We start from the raw sequence: 22,656 nt of genomic DNA on the forward strand, positions 1-22,656 counted from the left end.
TGGTTTTTTACCTCGAGCAACTATGGTTTTTTACCTCGAGCAACTATGGTTTGTAGACATGATTTTTATTCACTCTGCTGAGGGCCGCCCAATACTGTTTTCCATCAAAAAAGAGCGAATTTTCGCACTGGGGTAAAATATTTCACACATAACCGATGCGAGAGAAAAAATAGTAAATTTTAAAAAATCAATTCATAACCGCTAGAAGCATCACACGAACAAGAGTCAACCTTTGTTAGTAGTAATATCTCAAGCGGCAAGGAGGGTGAGTAAAAGTGTTAAGGAGTCAGTCTTTAACATTGTCAAGGAGTCAATCTTCAACATTGTTAAAGATTGACCTGATGAAAGGTTGAAACCATAATAATCCAAGTAGATTAGTTTATTATTTTTTCTCTACTACTTTTTTTTTCTCTCCCTCTACTCCCATCATTCCTACAAAGATAGGAGGACGGGTATTGCTTTCCTTTGAAAGAAGGCTGAAGTTCTGTCTCAGTTACACGGTTTATACTCGGACCGATATATCTTTTTGACTCGTGCTGATCATCTTGGCCATCTTTGTTTATGTCATTGCACGTTTCTCAATAATAAAAAGTCGTCAAGAAATAAAAATCCGTCCCTTTTTGCCCAGTTTGGTAAATGTCTGTTGTTTTTTTTGTTTTTTTTTTTTAAGTTATGTGCACAAATAATTTGTAGTTCGATCTTACAATCCGCTCTTGCTCATTCATTGTGACCCTTGGTTAAGCCATTTTCCCGGGTATGTGGTGATGGAAAATTTGTAAACTAGAGATTGATAGACTGGTATATCAATTACTTCAAACAGCAAACGCTGTTACCATTATAGTAAGCAAATTAGCTGATTAACTATTACACCACCACCACCACCACCACTAACTATTTACTAATTAGAAACTACTCGACTCTAGATACTGAGGCCAAAAAAAAAAAAAAAAAAAAAAAAAAAAAAAATAGCACATTCGGACTGCAAAAAAAGCAACATGTCATCTTTTCCTATTTTAGTAAACCGATCTCAACGGGCCGACTAATTTTGGAAACACGATTAGATAATGATGAGCAATTGATAGATAACTTTGTATACACTGGTGGTACCGAACTAAGCCCTCTGATTTTCTAGTTTATTTCACTCATACAAATTGGTAAATTCCTCAGTCCATTTACTATTCAATGATCCGTTACCCTTGATGGCTCCTTGAAGACCTTGTTGCTTAGGAACATACTCAATTCTTCTATATGAGTTTATGTTCTTACGCAAAACGAATTGATAACAAGTAGCAGTACCGTTTCTACTGGCAACAATTGAACTTCCCAAGAAATATTCCCAAATTCTATACCATTTGACACCATATTTGTTGATGACTTTGTCTTTGTTACCAATCCAGTTCCTGTACCATCTCCATATTGTGGCAGAGTAATGAACACCAATGTTATCAACACTAACAATTTCAAATCCAACAGATTCAAAACAACTGGCAACAAAACTTAATGGTGTAGATGCATCGGCACCGGGAAAAATATACTTGTTCATAAATAATCCCCATTCAAGATCTTCGTATTGCCAATTCTTTCTCAATCCTGAATATTGCAAAAAGAATAATCCATCATCTTCTAATGCATCTCTACATTGTTCCAAATAAGCAGTCAATCTTCTAATACCAACGTGCTCTGCCATTTCAACAGAAGTAATCTTGTCGTATTTACCGTTGGGTTTACTAGAAGGTGGGGCGTCACGATAGTCACAGCAAACAACTTTCGATTGTTCTGGAGAAACACCATACTGCTGTAATAGCTTATTACCCCATTTGGTTTGATTCTTACCCAAAGTGATACCGGTAACTTTAGCTCCATATTGAGAAGATGCATAAGTTGCCCATGTACCCCAACCACAACCAATATCCAATACATGTTCTCCCTCTTTTAAATCAATCTTCTCAGCCATTACTTTCAACTTGTTATCTTGTAACTCTTCCAAGGTTTCTTCTCTAGTATTGTCACTAATAACACCAGAAGTATAAATCATTCTAGGACCCAAGAACCAAGTGTAAAAATCATCGCCCCTATCGTAATGGTCTCTGACTTGTTCTTCATCTTGCGACTGTGAATGGAATATGACTTCAGGAATCATTCCAAACAAAAAAAATCTAAACAATCCCAAAGTGAATCTGAAATTAGCCCAATCATGTTTGTATTCCATAACATCTAAACAATCGCCCTTAAAGGAAACTTTGCCATCAAAATACAACTCTTCAAAGGTTTCAATGGGAATCTTAGAACCTTTACCACCATTGGAATCTTGATACTTGGCCTTCAATTCAGGAGTGTGGTACTCCAAATAGTAGGAAATTGGTCTGTTTGGATACTTTGCTTTCTCATTAATTCTAGGCGAAAACGAAGACATTATAGTCCAATAGCACATCAATATAGGCACAGCCAAAACAATGAAAAAAAATACCCATGTCTTAAAACCCAATCCCAACTTATAAGTGATGTATCCTGGAACCAAACACATTATACTTAATAAAATAGTATTTGAAAACGAAGTTGACCCAGGCCCATCTGCTGGCAATGGAGCATTATGAATTGTTGGTGAAGCACTTGTTTTAACACCACATTCATCAGTTGACGGTGGCTGCGGCTTAGCAGCAGGGGTCTTGATAAAAGACACGTCGCTCAACATTCTTCAAAAATCCACTCTTAACTACTGTAACAACCTTTTTTCCAAGTCAATTGATATAGTTCAATTCAAGGACAATAGCCAATGCTTGAAAAGAAAAAAGGAGCAGTGTTGGTGTCCATTTCTTTTCAAAAAAAAACCAAAAAATTTTCACATATTTATTTGCGCGTTTTTGTCAGATAATATGCCAATCGCATGGACTTGCCAAATACGACCCTAGACACCACTATCGAGCGAAGCGAGATAGTGAAGCACACTGACTACACCTATACATTACACCTAATACTAATACACCTCTACATTATAGCCTCTACAGTATAGCCTCTACATTATAGCCTCTACTCAACTACAATTCAAATTCAGCGCATTCTTCATTCTAGCAAGTCGGAGTACTATCAAGCAAAGCGAGATAGTGGAGCACATTGACTACATCGACATCGACTAGCAACACTATCTCGCTCTGCTCAATAGTGGAGCACATTAACTACATCGACATCGACTAGCGATACTATCTCGCTCTGCTCAATAGTGGAGCACATTGACTACATTGACATCGACTAGCGACACTATCTCGCTCTACTCGATAGGGGACTACACCTACATTATGTCAATCGAAGTTGCCATAGTTTGGTGACCTATAGCAGTCTCGGGGAAATGGAATGTGTATCAAGGATAGCTCCACTATCTCGCTTTGCTCGATAGTGTCGATGTCGGTGTAGTCAGTGTGCTCCACTATCTCGCTTTGCTCGATAGTGTTGATACAAAAGATATGAGATATTCAACAATTTTGCAATCGTAATTTTTCTCTATAAATTGGCATCAATTTATAGAGAAAAGAAAAAAAGTGGGTAATGAATAAATTGAATTCATTCAATAGAGAAAGCAATAAATGATACTCTTATAGTTATAGCTTTTTTGTAGCATCACCGTCTTTGCGAGAGATGAGATTTTCCTGCCCCCCCTTTATTACCAAGTCTCATTCAAGTGCACCAGAACAAACTCTCTACATAATGACATTTCTACAAAAAACAGGTATGGGTGCCCCACCGACACTAGCTCGCTTAACTCCCTAGTGGGACAGTATAAAGAGAGTAGAGACGAGACCATTGGTAGAAAACTTGTGAGTATTGCCTCTTTCTTCAAGTCCTATCCAATTAACAACTACAGCAAGTAATACATACAAACTCAACTACAGCAAATAGTAACTAGTCTACCTCGCTTTGCTCGATAGTGTCGTAAGTCAATATGCTCCACTATCTCGCTTTGCTCGACAGTGTCACTTTGCTTGACAGTGTCGCTCATTTGCTCTCAAACGTAGTATATAGCAACACTGACATACCAACGGTTTTCATTGTTTCTTACAGGGAAAAAAAAAGGGAAGTGAAAAAAAAATGAAAAAAAAAAAAAAAGTCTCGTTCATTTACCTGAGGTAAATCTTATTAGCTATAACAATCAGATGTATGCCACACACATACAATAGGACACCAATTTGATACACTAGACACATTACCTTGCAAAAAAAACAACAGAAAACATGATAAGTGGACTATTCAAGAAAAAGTTGCTTCTACATTCGGGGAGGTTTGCTGCTTATGCCACCTCGAATTCATTTAAAACAGCTATTGAAGCCTCTGAAAAATTGGTGTCACCTCGAGCAGCAGCAGCAACAAAGTCCAAATTTCAAGATCCCTTCTCCATAGTTAGCCATGAAATGTCAAATTTGGCCAAATCTATAGCGAGTCTAATAGGTTCGGGACACCCGACACTAAATCGAGTCAGCTCGTACTATTTTGAAGCTGAAGGTAAGAATGTTCGACCTCTCATTGTATTATTATTGAGTAAAGCATTACTGAATATACCTTTACTGGAACGGCAAAGAATACCCATCGATGAATACGATGTAACTGAACAAGAGCATATTAAGGGAACCCCCAAGTTTGGCCAAGCATCAATTGCTGGAAATAGCGTAGATGATAGTTTGAGCCCTTTACGCATTTTGCATGGTATAAACCCGAGAATAATATTGGATCCTTTGAGCAAGCCTATGGACCAATTGCCACAAATGGATAAAATGAATGGGATCTTACCAAAACAACGAAGATTGGCTGAAATCGTTGAAATGATACATACTGCTAGTTTACTTCACGATGATGTGATTGATTTATCAGATTCAAGAAGAGGAAGACCTAGTGGGAATATTGCATTTACCAACAAGATGGCAGTACTCGCGGGGGATTTCTTATTGGGAAGAGCTTCTGTTGCCATTGCAAGATTGAGGAACCCAGAAGTTATCGAGTTGTTGAGTACCACAATTGCAAACTTGGTTGAAGGGGAGTTTATGCAGTTGAAAAATACCGTTTTAAGCAATAAAGAGGAAAACGAAATAATCAATAACGATGGAGACCTGAAAAAAGTGCCTAAACCTACCGGCAAAGTGCCTACTAAGCAACATGAATACTCAGTTTCTAACGACTCGGACTTGGTAGATCATGAAACAAACGTGCAAGCAGCATTTGAATATTATTTGCACAAGACTTATTTGAAGACCGCGAGTCTCATGTCCAAATCGTGTCGTGCAGCTGCAGTACTAAGTGGTGCACAAGATAACATAATTGAAAACTGTTATCAGTTTGGACGCAACCTCGGATTATGTTTCCAAATAGTTGATGACATGCTTGACTATACCAGTTCAGACACAATTTTCGGCAAACCAAGTCAAGCCGATTTAAAGTTGGGGTTAGCTACAGCTCCCATTTTATTTGCATGGAAACAAGACCCCGCATTGGGAGAACTTATAGCGAGAAAATTCAAGCAAAAGGGAGATGTTGAAATAGCAAGAAATGCAGTTGAAAAATATCGTGGATTAGAGCAAACTAAGCAAATGGCCACCAAGTATTGTATGGCAGCCTTAGAAAATCTTAGACAATTACCTGAATCCGATGCGCGTAGTGCATTGGAGCTATTGACAAATTCAGTCTTGACAAGAACCAAATGAAGAGCTTAATTGGTTGTTTGATGCATTGTCTATTGTACATAGTAAAAAAATAGAAGAAAAAAAAGAAGAAAAAAAATAAAGAAGAAAAAAAGGCACAAAAGAGTTTGATATAGATGACGAATTTGGAGTTTTGGAGTCGTCTTGAGCCACTTCAGACAAGGAGCCTTTTTCTTGCTTCGGGCTTGGATGAAGAAGAGAACCCGGTGTCTCTTTTCAACTCGATCATATTGAAAGCTCCTGCAATGGCAGCTAGTGCGCTCCACTATCTTGCTTTGCCCGATAGTGTTGCTTTCAACTCGATCATATTGAAAGCTCCTGCAATGGCAGTTAGTGCGCTCCACTATCTCGCTTTGCTCGATAGTGTCGCTCTCAACTCGATCATATTGAAAGCTCCTGCAACTTTTCAGTATCTTGTGAGACCCAGTTCGTCTGTAGCTCTTTAAACATCATCCTTACATAAGTATATCTCATCATCTTATATAAGTATATCTCATTTCTTATATAAGAATATCACACTTCTTATATAATATAGACGGCAATTATTACCAATAATTACATAATTGAAATTTTTCATCGAAGAAGACAAAAGAAAAAAAAAAAATTAGAGCTGAATCAATAGGAAAAAAAAAAACAGTGTATAGGAGATCACTTTTAGAGGGATTATTGAATAAATCAAGTAGAGTATACGAGTAGAAGATGTCCAACTCTGAAGCTGGCAAGGCCACAACATCGGAAGAGTCCCAAATTTCCAAACCTCCATCCGCCAATGTCTTTTCTATGTTTGGAGCTAAGAAGGAAAAGAAGGAGGAGGAACCAAAAGATGAATCAAACAAGGAGAAGGAAAGTGACAAAAAAGCAGGTAAAGACGAAGAAGGAGCAGAAGAAGAAGAAGAGGTAGATGTCGAGTTTACGCCTGTCATTCATTTGGATAAAAAAGTAGAGGTGAAGACCAACGAGGAAGATGAAGAAGTTGTATACAAGGTCCGCGCCAAATTATTTAGGTTTCATGCAGATACCAAAGAGTGGAAAGAAAGAGGAACAGGAGATGTCAAATTTTTGAAACAGAAGGAGGTCAATGGCAAAACAAGAATTGTGATGAGAAGAGACAAAACCTTGAAAATATGTGCTAATCATTTAATCTCGCCTGATTATGAATTGAAACCTAATATCGGTAGCGATAGATCTTGGGTATACACTGTGACTGCAGATGTTTCCGAAGGGGTGCCAGAAGCCCAAACTTTGGCCATTAGATTCGGTAATAAAGAGAATGCTGATTTGTTTAAGAAACACTTTGACGAAGCTAAAAAGGCCAATGCTGTTAAGAAGGAATAGGTATAATGTATAGCAGATTATACGTATAGATATATATCTACACTATCGAGCAGAGCAAAATCTACACTATCAAACAGAGCGAAATATACACTATCAAACAGAGTGAGATAGTGTTGTACCGATTGTGTCTCTACAAAGTGTGCCGATTGTGTCGCTACAAAGTGTGCTCCACTATCGAGTATAATGCTATATGCTATACTAGAGACTGACACAATCTTCTCTTTTACTTTCTACAACACCAAACTTTTTCGATTGTTCAAAAATAATATTCCCCTACTCCTTCCCCTACACTATCGAGCAGAGCGAGAGCAACACTCAGTAGCTTGTTACAGTTTTATAACCAACTTTATAACCAGTTTATCTCTTAAAACCCTATAGTGTCGATATAGTCAGTGCTCCACTCTATAGTGAGTGTGCTCCACTCTATAGTGAGTGTGCTCCACTGTATAGTCAGTGTGCTCCACTGTATCGATATAGTCAGTGTGGTCCACTATCTCGCTCCGCTCAATAGGGCGCAGCTAGTCCGCGTGCTCTACTATCTCGCTCCGCTCGATAGTGTGCAGCTAGTCAGTGTAATCCACTATCTCGCTCCGCTCGATAATGCGCAGCTAGTCAGTGTGCTCCACTGTANTCTCGCTCCGCTCGATAATGCGCAGCTAGTCAGTGTGCTCCACTGTATTGATATAGTCAGTGTGCTCTACTATCTCGCTCCGCTCAATAGGGCGCAGCTAGTCCGCGTGCTCTACTATCTCGCTTCGCTCGATAATGTACAGCTAGTCAGTGTGGTTCCACTATCTCGCTTCGCTCGATAGTGTGTGGGTCGCTCCGCTCGATAGCCCCCACCACGTGTTACGCGAACAGCAAAAAAAACAAACAATGCAGAGAGAAATACCAAAAGAGAAAAGTTGCAATTTCCATTAAACATCTTCAAAGGGTTTCTTTCAACTTCAAGTATTTGTGTCTTGGTTACTGAACTTACCAGTGTGGGAGCTCTATAGTGGTTTTAAATTGAGATGAAGTATGGTAAATACCTTGCGTCAAGACAGTTGGAGCTACCTGAATATTCAGGTCATTTTATTGACTATAAAGCTTTAAAGAAGTTGATAAAACAATTGGCAATTCCGACAAACAATAGAAGCAGTGGTGGTAGCAGCAGTGGTAACAACAACAAGGTCGAGCTGGCTTCAGCATTCAGTAATAACACAGCCGCTGAAATCCAAAAAACACTAAAGGAGAACAAGGCAACTTTCTTTTTCCGTGTGGAAAGAGAGCTAGATAAGGTCAATTCATTTTATCTCGAAAAACAAGCAAATCTAGCTATCAACTTAAACCTCCTAGTGCTCAGAAGAGACGAACTATTTGCAAAACTATACAGGTGTCTAAATCAACAGCATGTAAGCGGGAACAATGAAGAAACTTTGCCATTAAATTCCGATATCCGAAACTCAATCTCGTTTCTCAACTTGTATCAAAATTTCAAAAAAATACACCAGGATCTAATTAGACTTCAGCAATTTATCGAGTTGAATGAAACGGGGTTTTCTAAAGTGGTCAAAAAATGGGATAAGCGATCCAAGTCACATACTAAGGAACTATTCATTAGTACTGCTGTTAGCGTTCAACCCGTTTTCCATAAAAACGAAATCAACGAATTGAGTGACTTGGTTACCCAGTCTTTGTTTGACATTGAAAGTATTATGGATGGAGACTTTACGTGCTTGAATAATTACAGTTTGCATGCAACTAGTGCCGAAGCGCAGGCTCAAACTTTAGGAGAGCAGTCTGTAGTAATCGCAGGTGAAATGCAAACAGTAGTTGATTTACAAGATCAAGATCAAGAACAGCGACAGCCTGCATTTGTAAGGCAGTCGTCGATCTCAAATATTGAACGTAATAATAGCGAGGTGGATGATCTTTATGCCAGTTTTGTCAATGTGGCTACAATAAAGGATCCCGATTTGTCCCTACTAGCACGGTGGATTGATAAAATCAACGGCTCAAGCAAGTCAGCCAATACTCCATTTAGTACCTCAGTAAAATGCAAAATCTCAAAGATTTTTTTATTATCAATTACCAATCTCAAAATCTCGGATTCCTTTTTAGAATCATTTTTGGAATTAATCAACTACGATATAGATCTCACTTTGGTCAACAACGACTTCAACAATAATAAGACAATATTGCATGAATGTTGCTCCATACTGCCGACACCGACCCACCATGAAAGTCATGTTGTTATAAACAACGGTGTTAAAGTCGTTAATCCATACGATTCAATCAACCATTCTAGAAATTTCATTGTTGAGTGCATAGTGAAGAAGTTGTCTAAAAGCGAGATTGAAAGTTTGCTAATTCGTCGAGACTTTAATGGAAGAAATTGTCTTCATTATGCAGCACAACACAACAGAGGGGATTTGCTAGATACTATAATCACATTGTTTCCCAAAGAACACATTGATGATTTAGGCAACGACTCTATGTCCCCACTTTTACTTGCCATTAAACACGGCAATTTGAACATTATTAAAAAATTGGTTCAATTTGGTGCAAACCCATTTCCATACACAAGTAAGGATACATTGCAGTATTTGCCAATAAACTATGCATGCAAATTTGGAGATTATAAGATCATAGAGTATTTACTTTCTAATGAATCTTCCAAAGAATTGGTCAAGGATTTGGTTAATCAGCAAGATGTTGAAGGATTACTTCCTTTACATGTGGTTTCTAGAGCAGGTCATTATAAATTGATAAAACTTTTAATCCAATATGGTGCAGAAATCAACAAGTTTGATGGCTTTAATAAATGGACACCAATATTTTATGCTGCTGCTGAGGGCCATGTTAATACTACTCAGGAGTTGGTCAAATTTGGTGCCAGGTTGGATATACTAGATCAAGATGGTTATAATGTTTTATATTATTGTGTCTTTGAAGGTCATATTGGTGTTATAAATGAATTGTTGAGTCACCATGAACAGTTTTTTGACAAAAGCAAACAGCCACAACTGCTGCAATTGCAACTAATAGATAATGGCGAAGACACTTCCAGGGGTATCTTGAGTAGTAACAGTAGTAGTAACAGTGCTGGTGCTGGTGCTGGTGCTGGTGCTAGTGCTGGTGCTGATGGTGCTGGAGATGATGCGGTGAATGCCGCAGATGAAGAAGATGATTCGGAAGATAGTGGATCAATTGACAAGAACAATATAGATAGCATACCTGACTTGCAATTACCACCCCCAATTTTGCCATTACGCCGTTATGGGCACAACTTTTTAGAGCAAAAAGTTCTTATTGAGCTAATTTTTCCCCAAGATGAGTTTATCAATTTGTTCAATTCAGCTACTGATTTGAAACCAGGAAGGATTACTTTGACATCCAATATTTCCGATATTGTTCCCAGGAATATCTTGTTACCATTAGACGAAGAAGGCGCTGGTGGGAACTCTCAGAGTAACTGTGTTTTTCAAACGGATATTGATTCCTTAACTGAGTTCCGTATTGATTTCGAAATATTTCCAAAGTTTGGCACGAGACTAATTGCAAAGACCACGGCCTTATCCTTTTCACACTTTGACAGAACATCTTCCGAGATTACTTCTATCGAGCTCCCATTGTTTGATTTAAGACTAAGAAATATCGGCCAATTGAAGTTTACTTATCAAATAATTTTCCCATTTTCAGGAACTTTATTGGAAACTTCAAAGTTTGACACATACTGGAAATCTTTAACGAGTTTTGTTAAAAATAAACAAACTTTGAAATTGAATGCCGCAGGAGGTCTTTCACCTAACAACTTCTTATCACCAAACTTCAATGCGGGAGTAAATGCAGTGTCTCACAGTGCACAGAACCCTGCAGTGCAGATTCAGCAGCAGCAGCAGCAAGAACAACTCATTCCCTCGTCAATAGTAACAGCTACGTCATTATCCGGGGAATACCTTCGAATCAAAGTGTGCCTTTTAAATGACGGTACTCCAGTTGTCTGTCCTCACTGGGCAATTGCAATCACGGAAAATATTGACTTGTATTTGCCAAATTTGTCACTTGAACAACTAACTGCAATAACAGACGACTTGTTTGACTACTCCAAAGTTATCAAAGATCTTTCTAGTATGACTGTGAAGGATATCAGTTTGATTAAGAAATTGTTGAGGATAATATACCTTCCATTGGATATAATTTTGGAAGTTCTAAGCCCGGAGATCAACTTGAATTTGGAGCTTGTTTTCCCATCTACATACGAGCTTGAGATTTTACCATTTGTGGGCAATGTTCAAAGGAATTTAAACATTTTTATTGATTTCACACTAAATGACGTTTTCAACCACATGGGACCTTCAAAGTATAAGAAAGAAGGACACAGTACTCCCTCAAGATCAATCATATTTCTTAGTTCAAACGCGTTGATTTGTAAGATTTTGAACTGGAAACAACCTAATTTCCCCGTGTTTTTAATAATGAATGGAATCACTTATAATAGAAAGTTGAACAAATTTGAAAAAAAATCAACCAACGGACTATTAATTGAGAGTAGTAGCAACAACAACAGCAGCAGCAGTAGTGGTGACAAAGGAGGAGCAAGCAATAAAGAGATATCAAAAGCGTCTAATTTAAAAAATTATCAAGAGCTCATTATCAGATCAATAAAGGAAGCAGTCAACTTTTCAATTAATAATAACCTTTTTGGTTTAATCACCTCCATACATTTGCTTGATTTAGTACCGAAATTAATATCTTTAATCCGAAGTAGAGGGTTAATTCTTGTTGCTTCGAGTGATGTCAGCGAACGTGGTGATGAAATGGAGGAAGAAATTTTGAAAAAGGAGTTGGACTCATACATAAAGACCGAGATCAACGGATTGAGATTTGATGATGTGCTTAGCTTTAAAGAAGATATCACTATGTGACCAAACTTTAAAAGCAGTACTCTATATAGAAGAAAAGGAGAAAGGAGAAAAAAAGATATGATAATCAAAAAGAAGAAAAAAAAGACAAACGGCCAAGGCTACAAGAATTATTCATTACATTCGTATAAACGTATATCGATATAAGAGGGGAAGAAAACAAGGCTCACAATCAATCACATTATTTACGACGTCTTGGAGGTGGAGGTGGCGGCGGCGGAGCTTTTTTCTTTCTTGCCTTTTGCTTGACGGAAGAATCTGAGTTAAGTGAACTTGAGGAAGATGCAGCAGAACCCTCGTTTTGATAAAATTGCCCTCTTATCTTTTTAGGTACTGGGATCTTAGGAAGCGGTTTTGATTGTAGGTATTCGTTTGGCAAATTTAGTATATTAGAATCTTGACAACTAGGATTATCAGAAATATCCGACGTTTCATCTATCGGAATGTCATTGTTTCTTGTAATAGCCAATTTCTGCGCAAATTGCTTTAAGAAAACATTGTTATTGTTCTCCTCGAATATACTTCCTAATGATGTACTTGTATTTGTTTTTGCCCTTTTTCCGCTACTTTTACGATCCAAGAAATTATGTGCCGTGGTATGTTTGTGGTAATCGGCCCTTGATGATGAACGCACAGACGCAACTCGGGTGAATAGTGGTGGTGGTGGTGGTGGTGTTGATGGTGTTGATGGCGTAGTCATGCCATCAATATGTGTTGTCATTGTCGTTGTTGTAGCCGTTGTTATCGATGATGATGATGATGATGGTGATGTTGTCGGTACCGCCCCCTTAGTCGAGTCCTCTAGTGAATGCTTTTCCGGAGACGACTCGAGCGAAGAAGGAAGTGTTGGCTCATGACGAAGATGGCGTCCATTATTTTGACTATTGTTCTTCATCTTTGTAACAGAGGCTTCTAGCCACTTAACTTTCATACATTTTGCTGCTAATTGCAGCATTAACAACCTCTCCTCAGACCCGCTTGTTTTGGACCCTGGATTGGTAATAGTATGACTTAAAACGTCCCATAACTCGATATTCTTGTAGTTTCCACAGTCACTCAATTCGGAATACATCAATATCGGGTAAAGTACTCTCAAGTAAGTGAATATGAGAATACTATCTTTAGATTCTAAATTGTCCAATTCTCTAATGAAGATATCAATCAATATTTTCAAGTCGTTTCGATATATTAGTTTTGCAGTGTAGGATGTAGTAAAGACTTGGTAGAGAAACTTCAAAATCAACAACTTGATGATTTGGGATTCCTCTCGGTTCAAATGGTAAATCAATAGATTAATAAAGCCAACAATATTTTTCATATTACAGTTTGTGTCCTTGTTGTTGTTGGTGAGCTCCGCAAAGACATTATTGGTGCTCCGCAGCTCGTTATACGAATTCATCAAAAACTGTTCATTAATTAACAACAAAAGCTTTAGCTCCTCATAAGCTACGAGTCTACTTTCATTGTTAAATTCATCGCTATCTAGATCATAGTTATTAAAATGTTCCGAGGACAAAAGGTACTTTATAATTACCGCAATTATTTCATTGTCATTACTCGCGAGTTCCGCAAGTTCTTTTGAGGATAGAAACTCAATGTAGTACAAATACTCAAACACCAAATCACAACTGAATTTCAAAATCACAAAGGACGATTCATTTTGATCTACTGCTTTAATTTGAGTAGTTATGAAACGAGTAATGATTGCGATAAACTTGGATGTTTGAAGTGTTTTGAAAACTTCTTCAATGCCTAGCAAGTCTAAGTTCTCAGGTTGCGTTGAAGTCGAAGATGCACTCAGAACACTTTCATCATCATCCCTATCGTCTTTTTCATTGCTGCTATTCTTGAGTTTGAGGAGTAGGAGTAAAGTGATACACAAGAACTCCTTCAAGCTTTCACTTTCAAACTTTATTCGATCGTCTGCTTTTTGTTTCATGAGATCTGCATCATTGCTCTCGTTGGCCTTTGCTTCCAATCTATACTCGGTAACTGCCGCGAATGTCTCTAAAAACGCCAATATCTTGCCAATGCAAAATCTGGAATTTTTGACAAACAAATTCAGCGACAAAAGCTTCAAAGCGTACAAGGACAACTCTTGGTAAGTGGGCGGGCTATTGGTATCGACATAAATATTGTCAATGATACATTTTATGAAGATGGAAAAGTTTTCATTACATTCCATAGGATCGCTATTGATCAAGACAAGTGAGATTTCGTCATCAAAAAAATCCCTTGCTGTAGTCGTCGTCGACGACGACGACGGCGGCGGCGGCGGCGTTGCTGTAGTTGTGATGGGCAATGAAGTAGATGAACATGAAACTACAGTAGATGTTCTGCTAGTTGAATAAAACTTTGTTTCAGGTCCACCGGTCTCATTGCTAGTCCAATTTGACATTGTGAATACCATTTTCCGCAGCTCATTTGGGTTTACTCGCAGCTGTTTTGGGTTATTGGTGAACCCCAATTTGACTGTCCTTTAATCTTGCTTGATGGATTTTCAATATATGTAATTTATTTCTTTCCTAAAGAGAAAGGAAAAGAGCCAGGCGGAAAAAGTCAGGCGGAGAAAAGGGTCCACTCGGCGGTAAAAAATATTTGCCAGGCGGGAAAAAAAGAATAGGGCGACACTATCGACACTATCGAGCGAAGCGAGATGGTGGAGCACATAGACTACACCGACACTATCGACACTATCTCGCTTCGCTCGATAGTGGAGCACACAGACTACACCGACACTATCGACACTATCATCTCTATTAGGAGCTCTTTATAAATGTTCTGAAAGAGAGAGCACTAATGTGGTGTAAAACTATATAGATGATATACTATATACTCAAAAGGTATACTATTTAATCAACAGAAATTTTCAGCAGAAATACTATATACTCAGCTGATAAAGCTATGCTCTAGATCCCTCGTCAAAAGTGCAATACTCTTGTTCAAAATCTATATGTATTGCTACTTTAATGTCTCTTTTCTCTTAGACTTGCGCATTCTAACACTATCGAGCAGAGCGAGATAGTGGATCCCACCTGGAGGATGAAACAAGCAGAGTGTTACACCTTATATACTAGACTCGCTTCACTCGTCTAGTCGACACTATCGAAGCAGCGAGGATGGAAGGGGGAACAAAGCAGCGTCGGTGGTAGCTAGTGTGCTCCACTATCTCGCTCTGCTCGATAGTGTTGATGAGATAGTGGATCCCACCGGGAGGATGAAACAAGCAGAGTGCTACACCTTATATACTAGACTCGCTTCACTCGTCTAGTCGACACTATCGAAGCAGCGAGGATGGAAGGGGGAACAAAGCAGCGTCGGTGGTAGCTAGTGTGCTCCACTATCTCGCTCTGCTCGATAGTGTTGATGAGATAGTGGATCCCACCGGGAGGATGAAACAAGCAGAGTGCTACACCTTATATACTAGACTCGCTTCACTCGTCTAGTCGACACTATCGAAGCAGCGAGGATGGAAGGGGGAACAAAGCAGCGTCGGTGGTAGCTAGTGTGCTCCACTATCTCGCTCTGCTCGATAGTGTTGATGAGATAGTGGATCCCACCGGGAGGATGAAACAAGCAGAGTGCTACACCTTATATACTAGACTCGCTTCACTCGTCTAGTCGACACTATCGAAGCAGCGAGGATGGAAGGGGGAACAAAGCAGCGTCGGTGGCAGCTAGTATGCTCCACTATCTCGCTTTGCTCGATAGTGTCGGTGGTGTCGCTACAATAAAATGCTACAAGCCAAAAAAAATAAATAATTACTTATCCTCTTTAACTCATTAATGGATAAATCGTTTGTAACCACGTACATCGAGTTGATTAACTTGGGCCCAGATGCAGGACCTCGTCATGCACTGGTTACTTCTCTAGGACCATCTTTGCCAAAATTACCCACCCTTTCAACAGTACTTGTCAAATCGATTAAACCTCCTCATGTCTTTTCCATGCCAGTAACAGTGCCAGAGGCACTGTCGGTTTATGTGCTAAAAAAGGCTCTTGCTGAAAAGGTGCTGGTCCCATGGGAGAATATCACACTCATGTCGGGAACAAAAGTTCTTCTGGACACAATGACGGTGCCCGGCACCGTCATCGCTATGATTAAGACTAAACTGCACCATTAGCAAAAAAAAACTCGGTTTTCACAGAGACCTCCCTACAATTGACAAACATTCCTTTAACTACAAAGATTGTCTTGTTGTTGTTGCTGCTGCTGTGGTCCAAATCACACTGACGACAAACATGATTGTTTAACTAATGATGCCAGTAAAAGTGGACAGTAGTAGCAAGCACAAGCGACACTATCGAGCTCCACTATCGAGCTCCACTATCGAGCTCCACTATCGACTTCCACTATCGAGCAGAGCGAGATAGTGGAGCAGCACTCTTTAATATCAGATCTCTGCTTTGATAGAATGGAAATTTTTCATTTACTTTGAAACTATTATATAACTTTCTATATTTTCTCTTTTGCGCAAAGCGACACTATCGAGTAGAGCGAGATAGTGGAGCAGTGCTGAATAGCTTGAAACGACACTATTGAGCAGTACTGAATAGCTTGTTACAACACTATTGAGCAGTACTGAATAGCTTGTTACGACACTATTGAGCACAGCGACACTATCGAGCAGAGCGAGCACAAGCTCAAAAGTGTTGGTCCACTATCTCACTTCGCTCGATAGGGTCAGTAGCAGTCTATGCTCCACTATCTCGCTTCGCTCGATAGGGTCAGTAGCAGTCTATACTTTACTATCTCACTTCGCTCGATAGGGTCAGTAGCAGTCTATGCTCCACTATCTCGCTTCGCTCGATAGGGTCGTACTTTCTAATGTTTCACCTTGAGCCGCGCGCCATAACATCGCCTAAACAAAAAAAAAGATTCTATATAAGCTCGTCAAGATTTACCAACATAACAATTACCCGTTTGCTTACCATTAAGCAAGCATTTTAGTGCTTGCTTTGTAAAAGAAACGTCGAGAATATAATGGTGGTGAAAATACTAGATATTTTACGAGTTGGCTGGCAAATCATCGAGGAAGAGGACCGAATAAGTAGAGGTAATGGAGGTATTGGTGGTAATGGAGGTAATAAGGGTCCAGACCCTATACATACAGTAGGACCTCAAAGGGTTTTCACCACACAATTGGTTCTTACCAGTGTTTCTGGCTTATGTCTATTTCTTTTATTTTGCATCATGAGGTATCGATGGCCACACATCTACGCTGTGCGAACGTTGAGACAACAAGGGACAAAATTACTAAAACCACTACCAGACAATTTATTTGGGTGGTTGAAGGTGATCTACAAGATAACGGATGAGGAGATTATTACCTACTCGGGTCTCGATGCATATGTCTTCCTTTCCTTCTTTAAGATGGGGATCAAGATATTTTTTGTATTGGCAATATTGGCAATTGGAGTATTGAGTCCAATCCGATTTTATTTTACTGGGAATTATGACAAGGAAGACATTTTGGGAAACAATAATCCCCAAAAACCGCCAGATTTTCATGATGATTTTCCGAAATTTCTTTGGGTGTACCCGATATTCACGTACTTATTTTCAATTGTGGTATTTTACTACCTTTATGACTTTACAATGAAAGTTTTAAAAATGAGACAAAAGTATTTGGCGTCACAAGATTCTATAACGGATAGGACTATTAGGCTAGATGGTATACCGAAAAAGTTGTTGCAAAGAGAGAAGATCAAAAAGTTTATTGAAGATTTAGGAATTGGCAAAGTGGAAGATGTGAAACTAATATATGACTGGACACCACTCCAGAACGAATTCAATAGAAGAAAGAAACTTATTCGAGACTTGGAGTATTTGTATGCATCCGAGTATAAGATGGATATTGACATCTTTAATCGACAGCGAATACCTGCAGTGAATCCCATATGGGATGAGCCTTTGCTGCTCAAAGCACAAGAAGAAGACCAGATTATTAGAATGTCAAAGGAGCTACTTGAGTTGGATGATGATATAAAAGTTACCAGAGGCAAATTTGACACGGAGTTGTCAACTATTAACGCTAAAGAGCACTATGAGTTTAAACAAATACCCTCTGCATTTATTACCATGGATTCTGTTGCGTCGGCGCAGATGGCAGCCCAAACGATATTGGACCCTCGTGTTTACAAATTAATTGTCAGTTTAGCTCCAGCGCCAAAAGACATCATCTGGCCAAACTTGAAGTTAACCTATTCCCAGAAATTGCTCAAGTCATATTTAATCACCTTTTTTATTGTCTTGAGTTACGGATTTATTATATTCTTGGTTGTTCCATTGACATCTTTGCTTGATTTGAAGACAATTAGCAAATTCTGGCCAGCGTTGGGCGAACTTATTGGAAAGTCAAAATGGTTGACTACATTTGTTACAGGTATTCTTCCTCCATTGTTGTTTACCCTTTTAAATATCCTGTTTCCTTATTTTTACCAGTACTTGTCACGGCAACAGGGGTACTCCTCCAACAGTGAAGTTGAATTATCAACATTGTCAAAAAACTTTTTTTTCATATTTTTTAACTTGTTTTTAATCTACGTTGCTGCGGGAACATTCTGGGATTATATGTCTTATATCAGTGATACGACAAAAATAGCAACGCAGCTTGCAACTTCACTAAGGAGAATGGCTTTGTTCTACGTGGACTTGATTTTATTGCAGGGATTAACTATGTTTCCGGTTAAATTGTTGCAGGTTAGTGATTTTTTACTTCTCAACATCTTGGGAAAGCTTTTCGTTTTCAAAAAGTTGATTTTGAAAACTCCAAGAGATTACAGAGCTTACTATTTTACACCACAAATATTTGATTTTGGTATTCACCAGCCACAGCACATTATGATTTTTATGATCATTCTTATATACTCTGTGGTTTCGACAAAAATAGTCACTTGTGGCTTAATATACTTTGTACTTGGTTTGTTTGTTTACAAATACCAGCTAGTATACAATTTCGTTCACCCTCCACATTCAACAGGTAAAGTGTGGCCAATGATTTTCAGGCGTGTGATCTTAGGGTTGGTTATTTTCCAACTATTCATGTGTGGAACACTTGCTTTGGAAAGTGCAATTTTGTTATCCGTGTTGTGCACACCAACAATCATTGCAACTATGTGCGTTTTGTACAATTTTGAAAAGTACTACGTGCCCTTGAGTAACTTTATTGCATTGAGAGCTATATTGAACCCTTGTGATTTCGATAAGGTGTTTGACAACGATGATACTCTGTTCACCTCGGGAGAAACTCAAAATGACGAGCCCAATTCTGCCATTATAGAAGATGAGGAAAACATCGATTTTGCTAATGAGACGCCCATTGACGAATCATCACTCCTCAATGAGGGGACACATTCCGCCGGTAGAAACTATGTTTCTGAGCCACGTATTAAGGGGAAATCTAAATCTTTAGGGAGAAGAGAGTCCACTATTGATGAAGAAAGAGAGCAGTTTACCGATTATACATATCCGCCATTAAAAGATCCTTTAGCTGGACCATGGGTTGGCTTTACTGGGAACATTGTTTCCATGATAGAGTATAAGTTTTGTGTTGAAGGCATCTTGGAAAACGGTGATAGAATATATGGCGAAGATACTAGAGTAGTACCACGAAATGAGACGGAAACGACTATAATCAATAAGAAGTTAATAGTAAGTGAATGGGAGTAAAGAGCGCGACAACGAAAATAAAAACAGAATAAAAAAAGAATAAAAGAAAGAATAAAAAAGATGTGTGGTGGAATTGAAGTTCAGTAAGAGACAAGTCGAAGTGGAAGTCCAAGTCGAATCAAGTTGCCTTTTTATTTTTCGTATTTTCCATTGAAGCATCTAAAACCAAGAATATATATATATATGTTCATATTTATATAGAATTACAAGAAGAGCCAATAAAAAAAAAAAGAAAAATTGCACAAAGGGATTAAATTCTCTAAAATCTTAGGTCTGTGTAGGTATGTGATAAAGTGTTACATCTCTTCCCGTTGTGTGGTTTTGGTTTTCTTAAAAAAAGTTAACTTAAATATATTTTGGAGATTGTGAGCAGCCACCAAAGACAAAGAAACTAGCTTTGTAGTTGTGCCCACCAATAATTACCTAAATTTATTCATTGATACAACTTTTGAAGCATATGCCAGTTGCAAAAAAAAGAAGAAAAAAAAACAATACTTGCCAACTCAGACTACCTCTAATCTTGACTCTTGCGTTTCTTTTTTGGGACTTTTGTTTTAGCCTGATGTTTTTTCCTCACAAGAGCCATTTCATTTAACTTCACCTCTCTTAGTCTCTTATTAGTAACATACTCGGGCTTGATATTACTATAGTCACAACTCAATCCGAATTTTGTGCATGCTGCACATGAAGGTGTCGTTTCATCGCATTTCAAATGTTTAATACGACATATCCAACACCCCTTCTTTGATCTTGGTAATAAGCGTCTCCTGGTAAATTTTTTTCTCAATCCGTCCTGTTGAACAGGCTCATTCTGAGAATGTTGAAAGTTTACAATATTTGGTGACCCTGTCTCTATGAATTTGGGAGTTGAACTTTGGTCACTTTCATTTTCCATTGACCCGAAGCTTTCTTCACTATCATCTTTTTCAGTAGAATCATCATTGTAATTTGTCCCCTGACTTTTGGTGTTAGTGTTTGGCTTTTCGTTTAAAGTGCTGCCTGGATTTAATTCTCTTTGATCTGTCAATACCCCGTTGTTTTTGATCTTTTGCTTGGTGTTTCCCCTTCCTGCAGTATCGTTTTGTGATGGCATTAAAACAGTTCGCTTAAATTGTGCCACTTCGGAATACAATGAAGATGCTGTTGAGCAATCGGAATTTTGACGGTAAACATTTGTTACTAACAATCCATTATGGGAAGATGCAGATGAGGGTGTAGTGGAAGCACTAGGCAAAGAGCTAGTAGTTGACGCAGTTTTTACTGCAACGGTAGGCGATTGTAGTTTTGAAGTCAACTGGGTATTGATGAATAAATTTTGCACATTTTGAGATTGCAGAGTAGACGACCCAGATGCTGATGCACTTTTTTTCATAATCGGTGACAAGGTTTCTACGCGGTCCAAAGGTGTGATTATTGTATGCAATGCATTTAAGTTCTTTCTGCATGAAGGATTGGTTCTCGAATGAGATGACTTTTTAACAATGCGATGTACTTGATTAGATGATTGAATGGGTATAGAAATGGAAAGGGGACTTTTTGTGATACAAGCCGTGGATGGCTTACGAGGCAACGAATCCTCCGAAAAACTTGAATGGTATAGCGGAGTGTTGGGTTGTGGAACTGAAGAGTTGTTGTTGGTGATAAAGGCGCCTGTCTCTGGAAAAGTTGGCGTATCGCTGTTAGCTCTTTTATTTGGTGTATTGGGAAAGTTTTGAGTTGGTAAAAAAATCTGTAAATTGTGATGCACTGCTTGTACAGGCTGCAAATATTGTTGTAGTTGCTGTGGTGAAGATGGAGGTTGTGGTTGTTGTAGTGGAAGTTGTTGTTGGAGTGGTAGGTGTTGTTGTTGTAGTGGTAGGTGTTGTTGTTGTAGTGGTAGGTGTTGTTGTTGTAGTGGTAGGTGTTGTTGTTGTAGTGGTAGGTGTTGTTGTTGTAGTGGTAGGTGTTGTTGTTGTAGTGGTAGGTGTTGTTGTAGTGGTAGGTGTTGTTGTAGTGGTAGGTGTTGTTGAGGTGGTAGTTGTTGTTGTTGTTGTTGTAGTTGTTGTTGCTGGGGTGGTTGTTGTTGTTGTTGTTGTTGTAGTTGTTGTTGCTGGGGTGGTGGTTGTTGGGGTACATTCTCATGATACTGGAAATGAGGAATTTCCTGGCTCACGTTTGGACGGTTGAAATTAGGTAGTGACTCTAAGGACACATTTGTCGCCTCAAATGAATTGGATAAATTAAAATCATCTTTGAGACTGTCGCAGTTGAATAGCTCTGTCGACTGATTATCAACAGAGTACACAAAGCTGGTGTTTTGTGTATCACTGTTGACTTTATAAAAGTTATTGGTACTGGTACTACTGTTCAAGAAGGAATTATCGTCCATACTTGGGAATGACCATGTTGCGCTGGCTAAATTCGGCTGACTTGCATTTTGAATCACGAATTTATCCTTATTTTGTTCCAAAGAATTGGTAGACAATAAGGGAGAATGATATGCATTTATATTGGGACCATAGTAATAAGCGGACTCATTACCAGCTGACGTGTGTGGCGGAGGTGACAAAGTGGAAACTCTTTTTGGAGATCCATCTATATTAATTGGCGGAGGACGCGGTAGATAATCTGAATTATCCAATTGTAGAAAATGGTCTAAGAATGGCTGGGTGGTAGTGGTAGTGGTAGTGGTTGGAGGATTGTTTTGATAGGGAGGGTCATTGTGGTTTGGATTGTCATAAGTTGTTTCACTATACTGTGCCTTTGCAGGCGACGTAAGGTACATTGCATACGACTCCAAGTGTATCGTATCGTCAGCGTCAATTGATGAAGTTGCTGACAGCGTGGTTGAGCCCGGCGTTGCCATAAAAACTTCCTGGTGTTCAAGCAAAATCATATACTACGGGGGAAATGCCTTGGGTTATTTAGTTTTTTTTCACCCCCTTTAATTGATTATTTTGCAACCTTTTCCTGTAAACCGAGTGTCAGAAAATACTAAAAAATAAAATTAAAAAAAAAATAATCACGGACCCGTTACACAAAATTGATTTGTTTAATACTCGGGAATAACTTTCTTTATGA

The 22,656-nt window shown here is 38.7% G+C and overlaps 8 protein-coding genes across 8 annotated transcripts; 5 read left to right on the forward strand and 3 right to left on the reverse strand. All coding sequences in view use genetic code 12, as the record gives it.

The window, feature by feature from the left end:
- Nucleotides 1-1,138: 1,138 nt before the first annotated feature.
- MTS1 (Mts1p) lies at nt 1,139-2,692 on the reverse strand (the record flags this gene model as incomplete). The annotated part of the gene is made up of 1 exon (XM_049324441.1): nt 1,139-2,692. One exon carries the CDS (start codon nt 2,690-2,692, stop codon nt 1,139-1,141), a length of 1,554 nt encoding a protein of 517 aa, XP_049179847.1.
- Nucleotides 2,693-4,223: 1,531 nt separating this feature from the next.
- On the forward strand, nt 4,224-5,684 carry KGF56_003139 (trans-hexaprenyltranstransferase; the record flags this gene model as incomplete). Its single annotated transcript, XM_049324442.1, has 1 exon — nt 4,224-5,684. The coding sequence occupies one exon, from the start codon at nt 4,224-4,226 to the stop codon at nt 5,682-5,684; it is 1,461 nt and encodes a 486-aa protein (XP_049179848.1).
- A 696-nt stretch (nt 5,685-6,380) lies between these two features.
- YRB1 (Ran GTPase-binding protein) lies at nt 6,381-7,016 on the forward strand (the record flags this gene model as incomplete). Its single annotated transcript, XM_049324443.1, has 1 exon — nt 6,381-7,016. One exon carries the CDS (start codon nt 6,381-6,383, stop codon nt 7,014-7,016), a length of 636 nt encoding a protein of 211 aa, XP_049179849.1.
- Nucleotides 7,017-8,029: 1,013 nt separating this feature from the next.
- On the forward strand, nt 8,030-11,926 carry PHO81 (Pho81p; the record flags this gene model as incomplete). The annotated part of the gene is made up of 1 exon (XM_049324444.1): nt 8,030-11,926. The coding sequence occupies one exon, from the start codon at nt 8,030-8,032 to the stop codon at nt 11,924-11,926; it is 3,897 nt and encodes a 1,298-aa protein (XP_049179850.1).
- Nucleotides 11,927-12,104: 178 nt separating this feature from the next.
- Nucleotides 12,105-14,333, reverse strand: KGF56_003142 (uncharacterized protein; the record flags this gene model as incomplete). The annotated part of the gene is made up of 1 exon (XM_049324445.1): nt 12,105-14,333. One exon carries the CDS (start codon nt 14,331-14,333, stop codon nt 12,105-12,107), a length of 2,229 nt encoding a protein of 742 aa, XP_049179851.1.
- Nucleotides 14,334-15,709: 1,376 nt separating this feature from the next.
- Nucleotides 15,710-16,048, forward strand: KGF56_003143 (uncharacterized protein; the record flags this gene model as incomplete). Its single annotated transcript, XM_049324446.1, has 1 exon — nt 15,710-16,048. The coding sequence occupies one exon, from the start codon at nt 15,710-15,712 to the stop codon at nt 16,046-16,048; it is 339 nt and encodes a 112-aa protein (XP_049179852.1).
- Nucleotides 16,049-16,908: 860 nt separating this feature from the next.
- KGF56_003144 (uncharacterized protein) lies at nt 16,909-19,596 on the forward strand (the record flags this gene model as incomplete). Its single annotated transcript, XM_049324448.1, has 1 exon — nt 16,909-19,596. One exon carries the CDS (start codon nt 16,909-16,911, stop codon nt 19,594-19,596), a length of 2,688 nt encoding a protein of 895 aa, XP_049179853.1.
- Nucleotides 19,597-20,110: 514 nt separating this feature from the next.
- UME6 (Zn(II)2Cys6 transcription factor UME6) lies at nt 20,111-22,441 on the reverse strand (the record flags this gene model as incomplete). Its single annotated transcript, XM_049324449.1, has 1 exon — nt 20,111-22,441. The coding sequence occupies one exon, from the start codon at nt 22,439-22,441 to the stop codon at nt 20,111-20,113; it is 2,331 nt and encodes a 776-aa protein (XP_049179854.1).
- Between the last annotated feature and the right edge of the window lie 215 nt (nt 22,442-22,656).

Source organism: Candida oxycetoniae (assembly GCF_023343755.2).
Source record: "Candida oxycetoniae strain CBS 10844 chromosome Unknown scaffold21, whole genome shotgun sequence".
NCBI classification, from domain to species: domain Eukaryota; kingdom Fungi; phylum Ascomycota; class Pichiomycetes; order Serinales; family Debaryomycetaceae; genus Lodderomyces; species Lodderomyces oxycetoniae.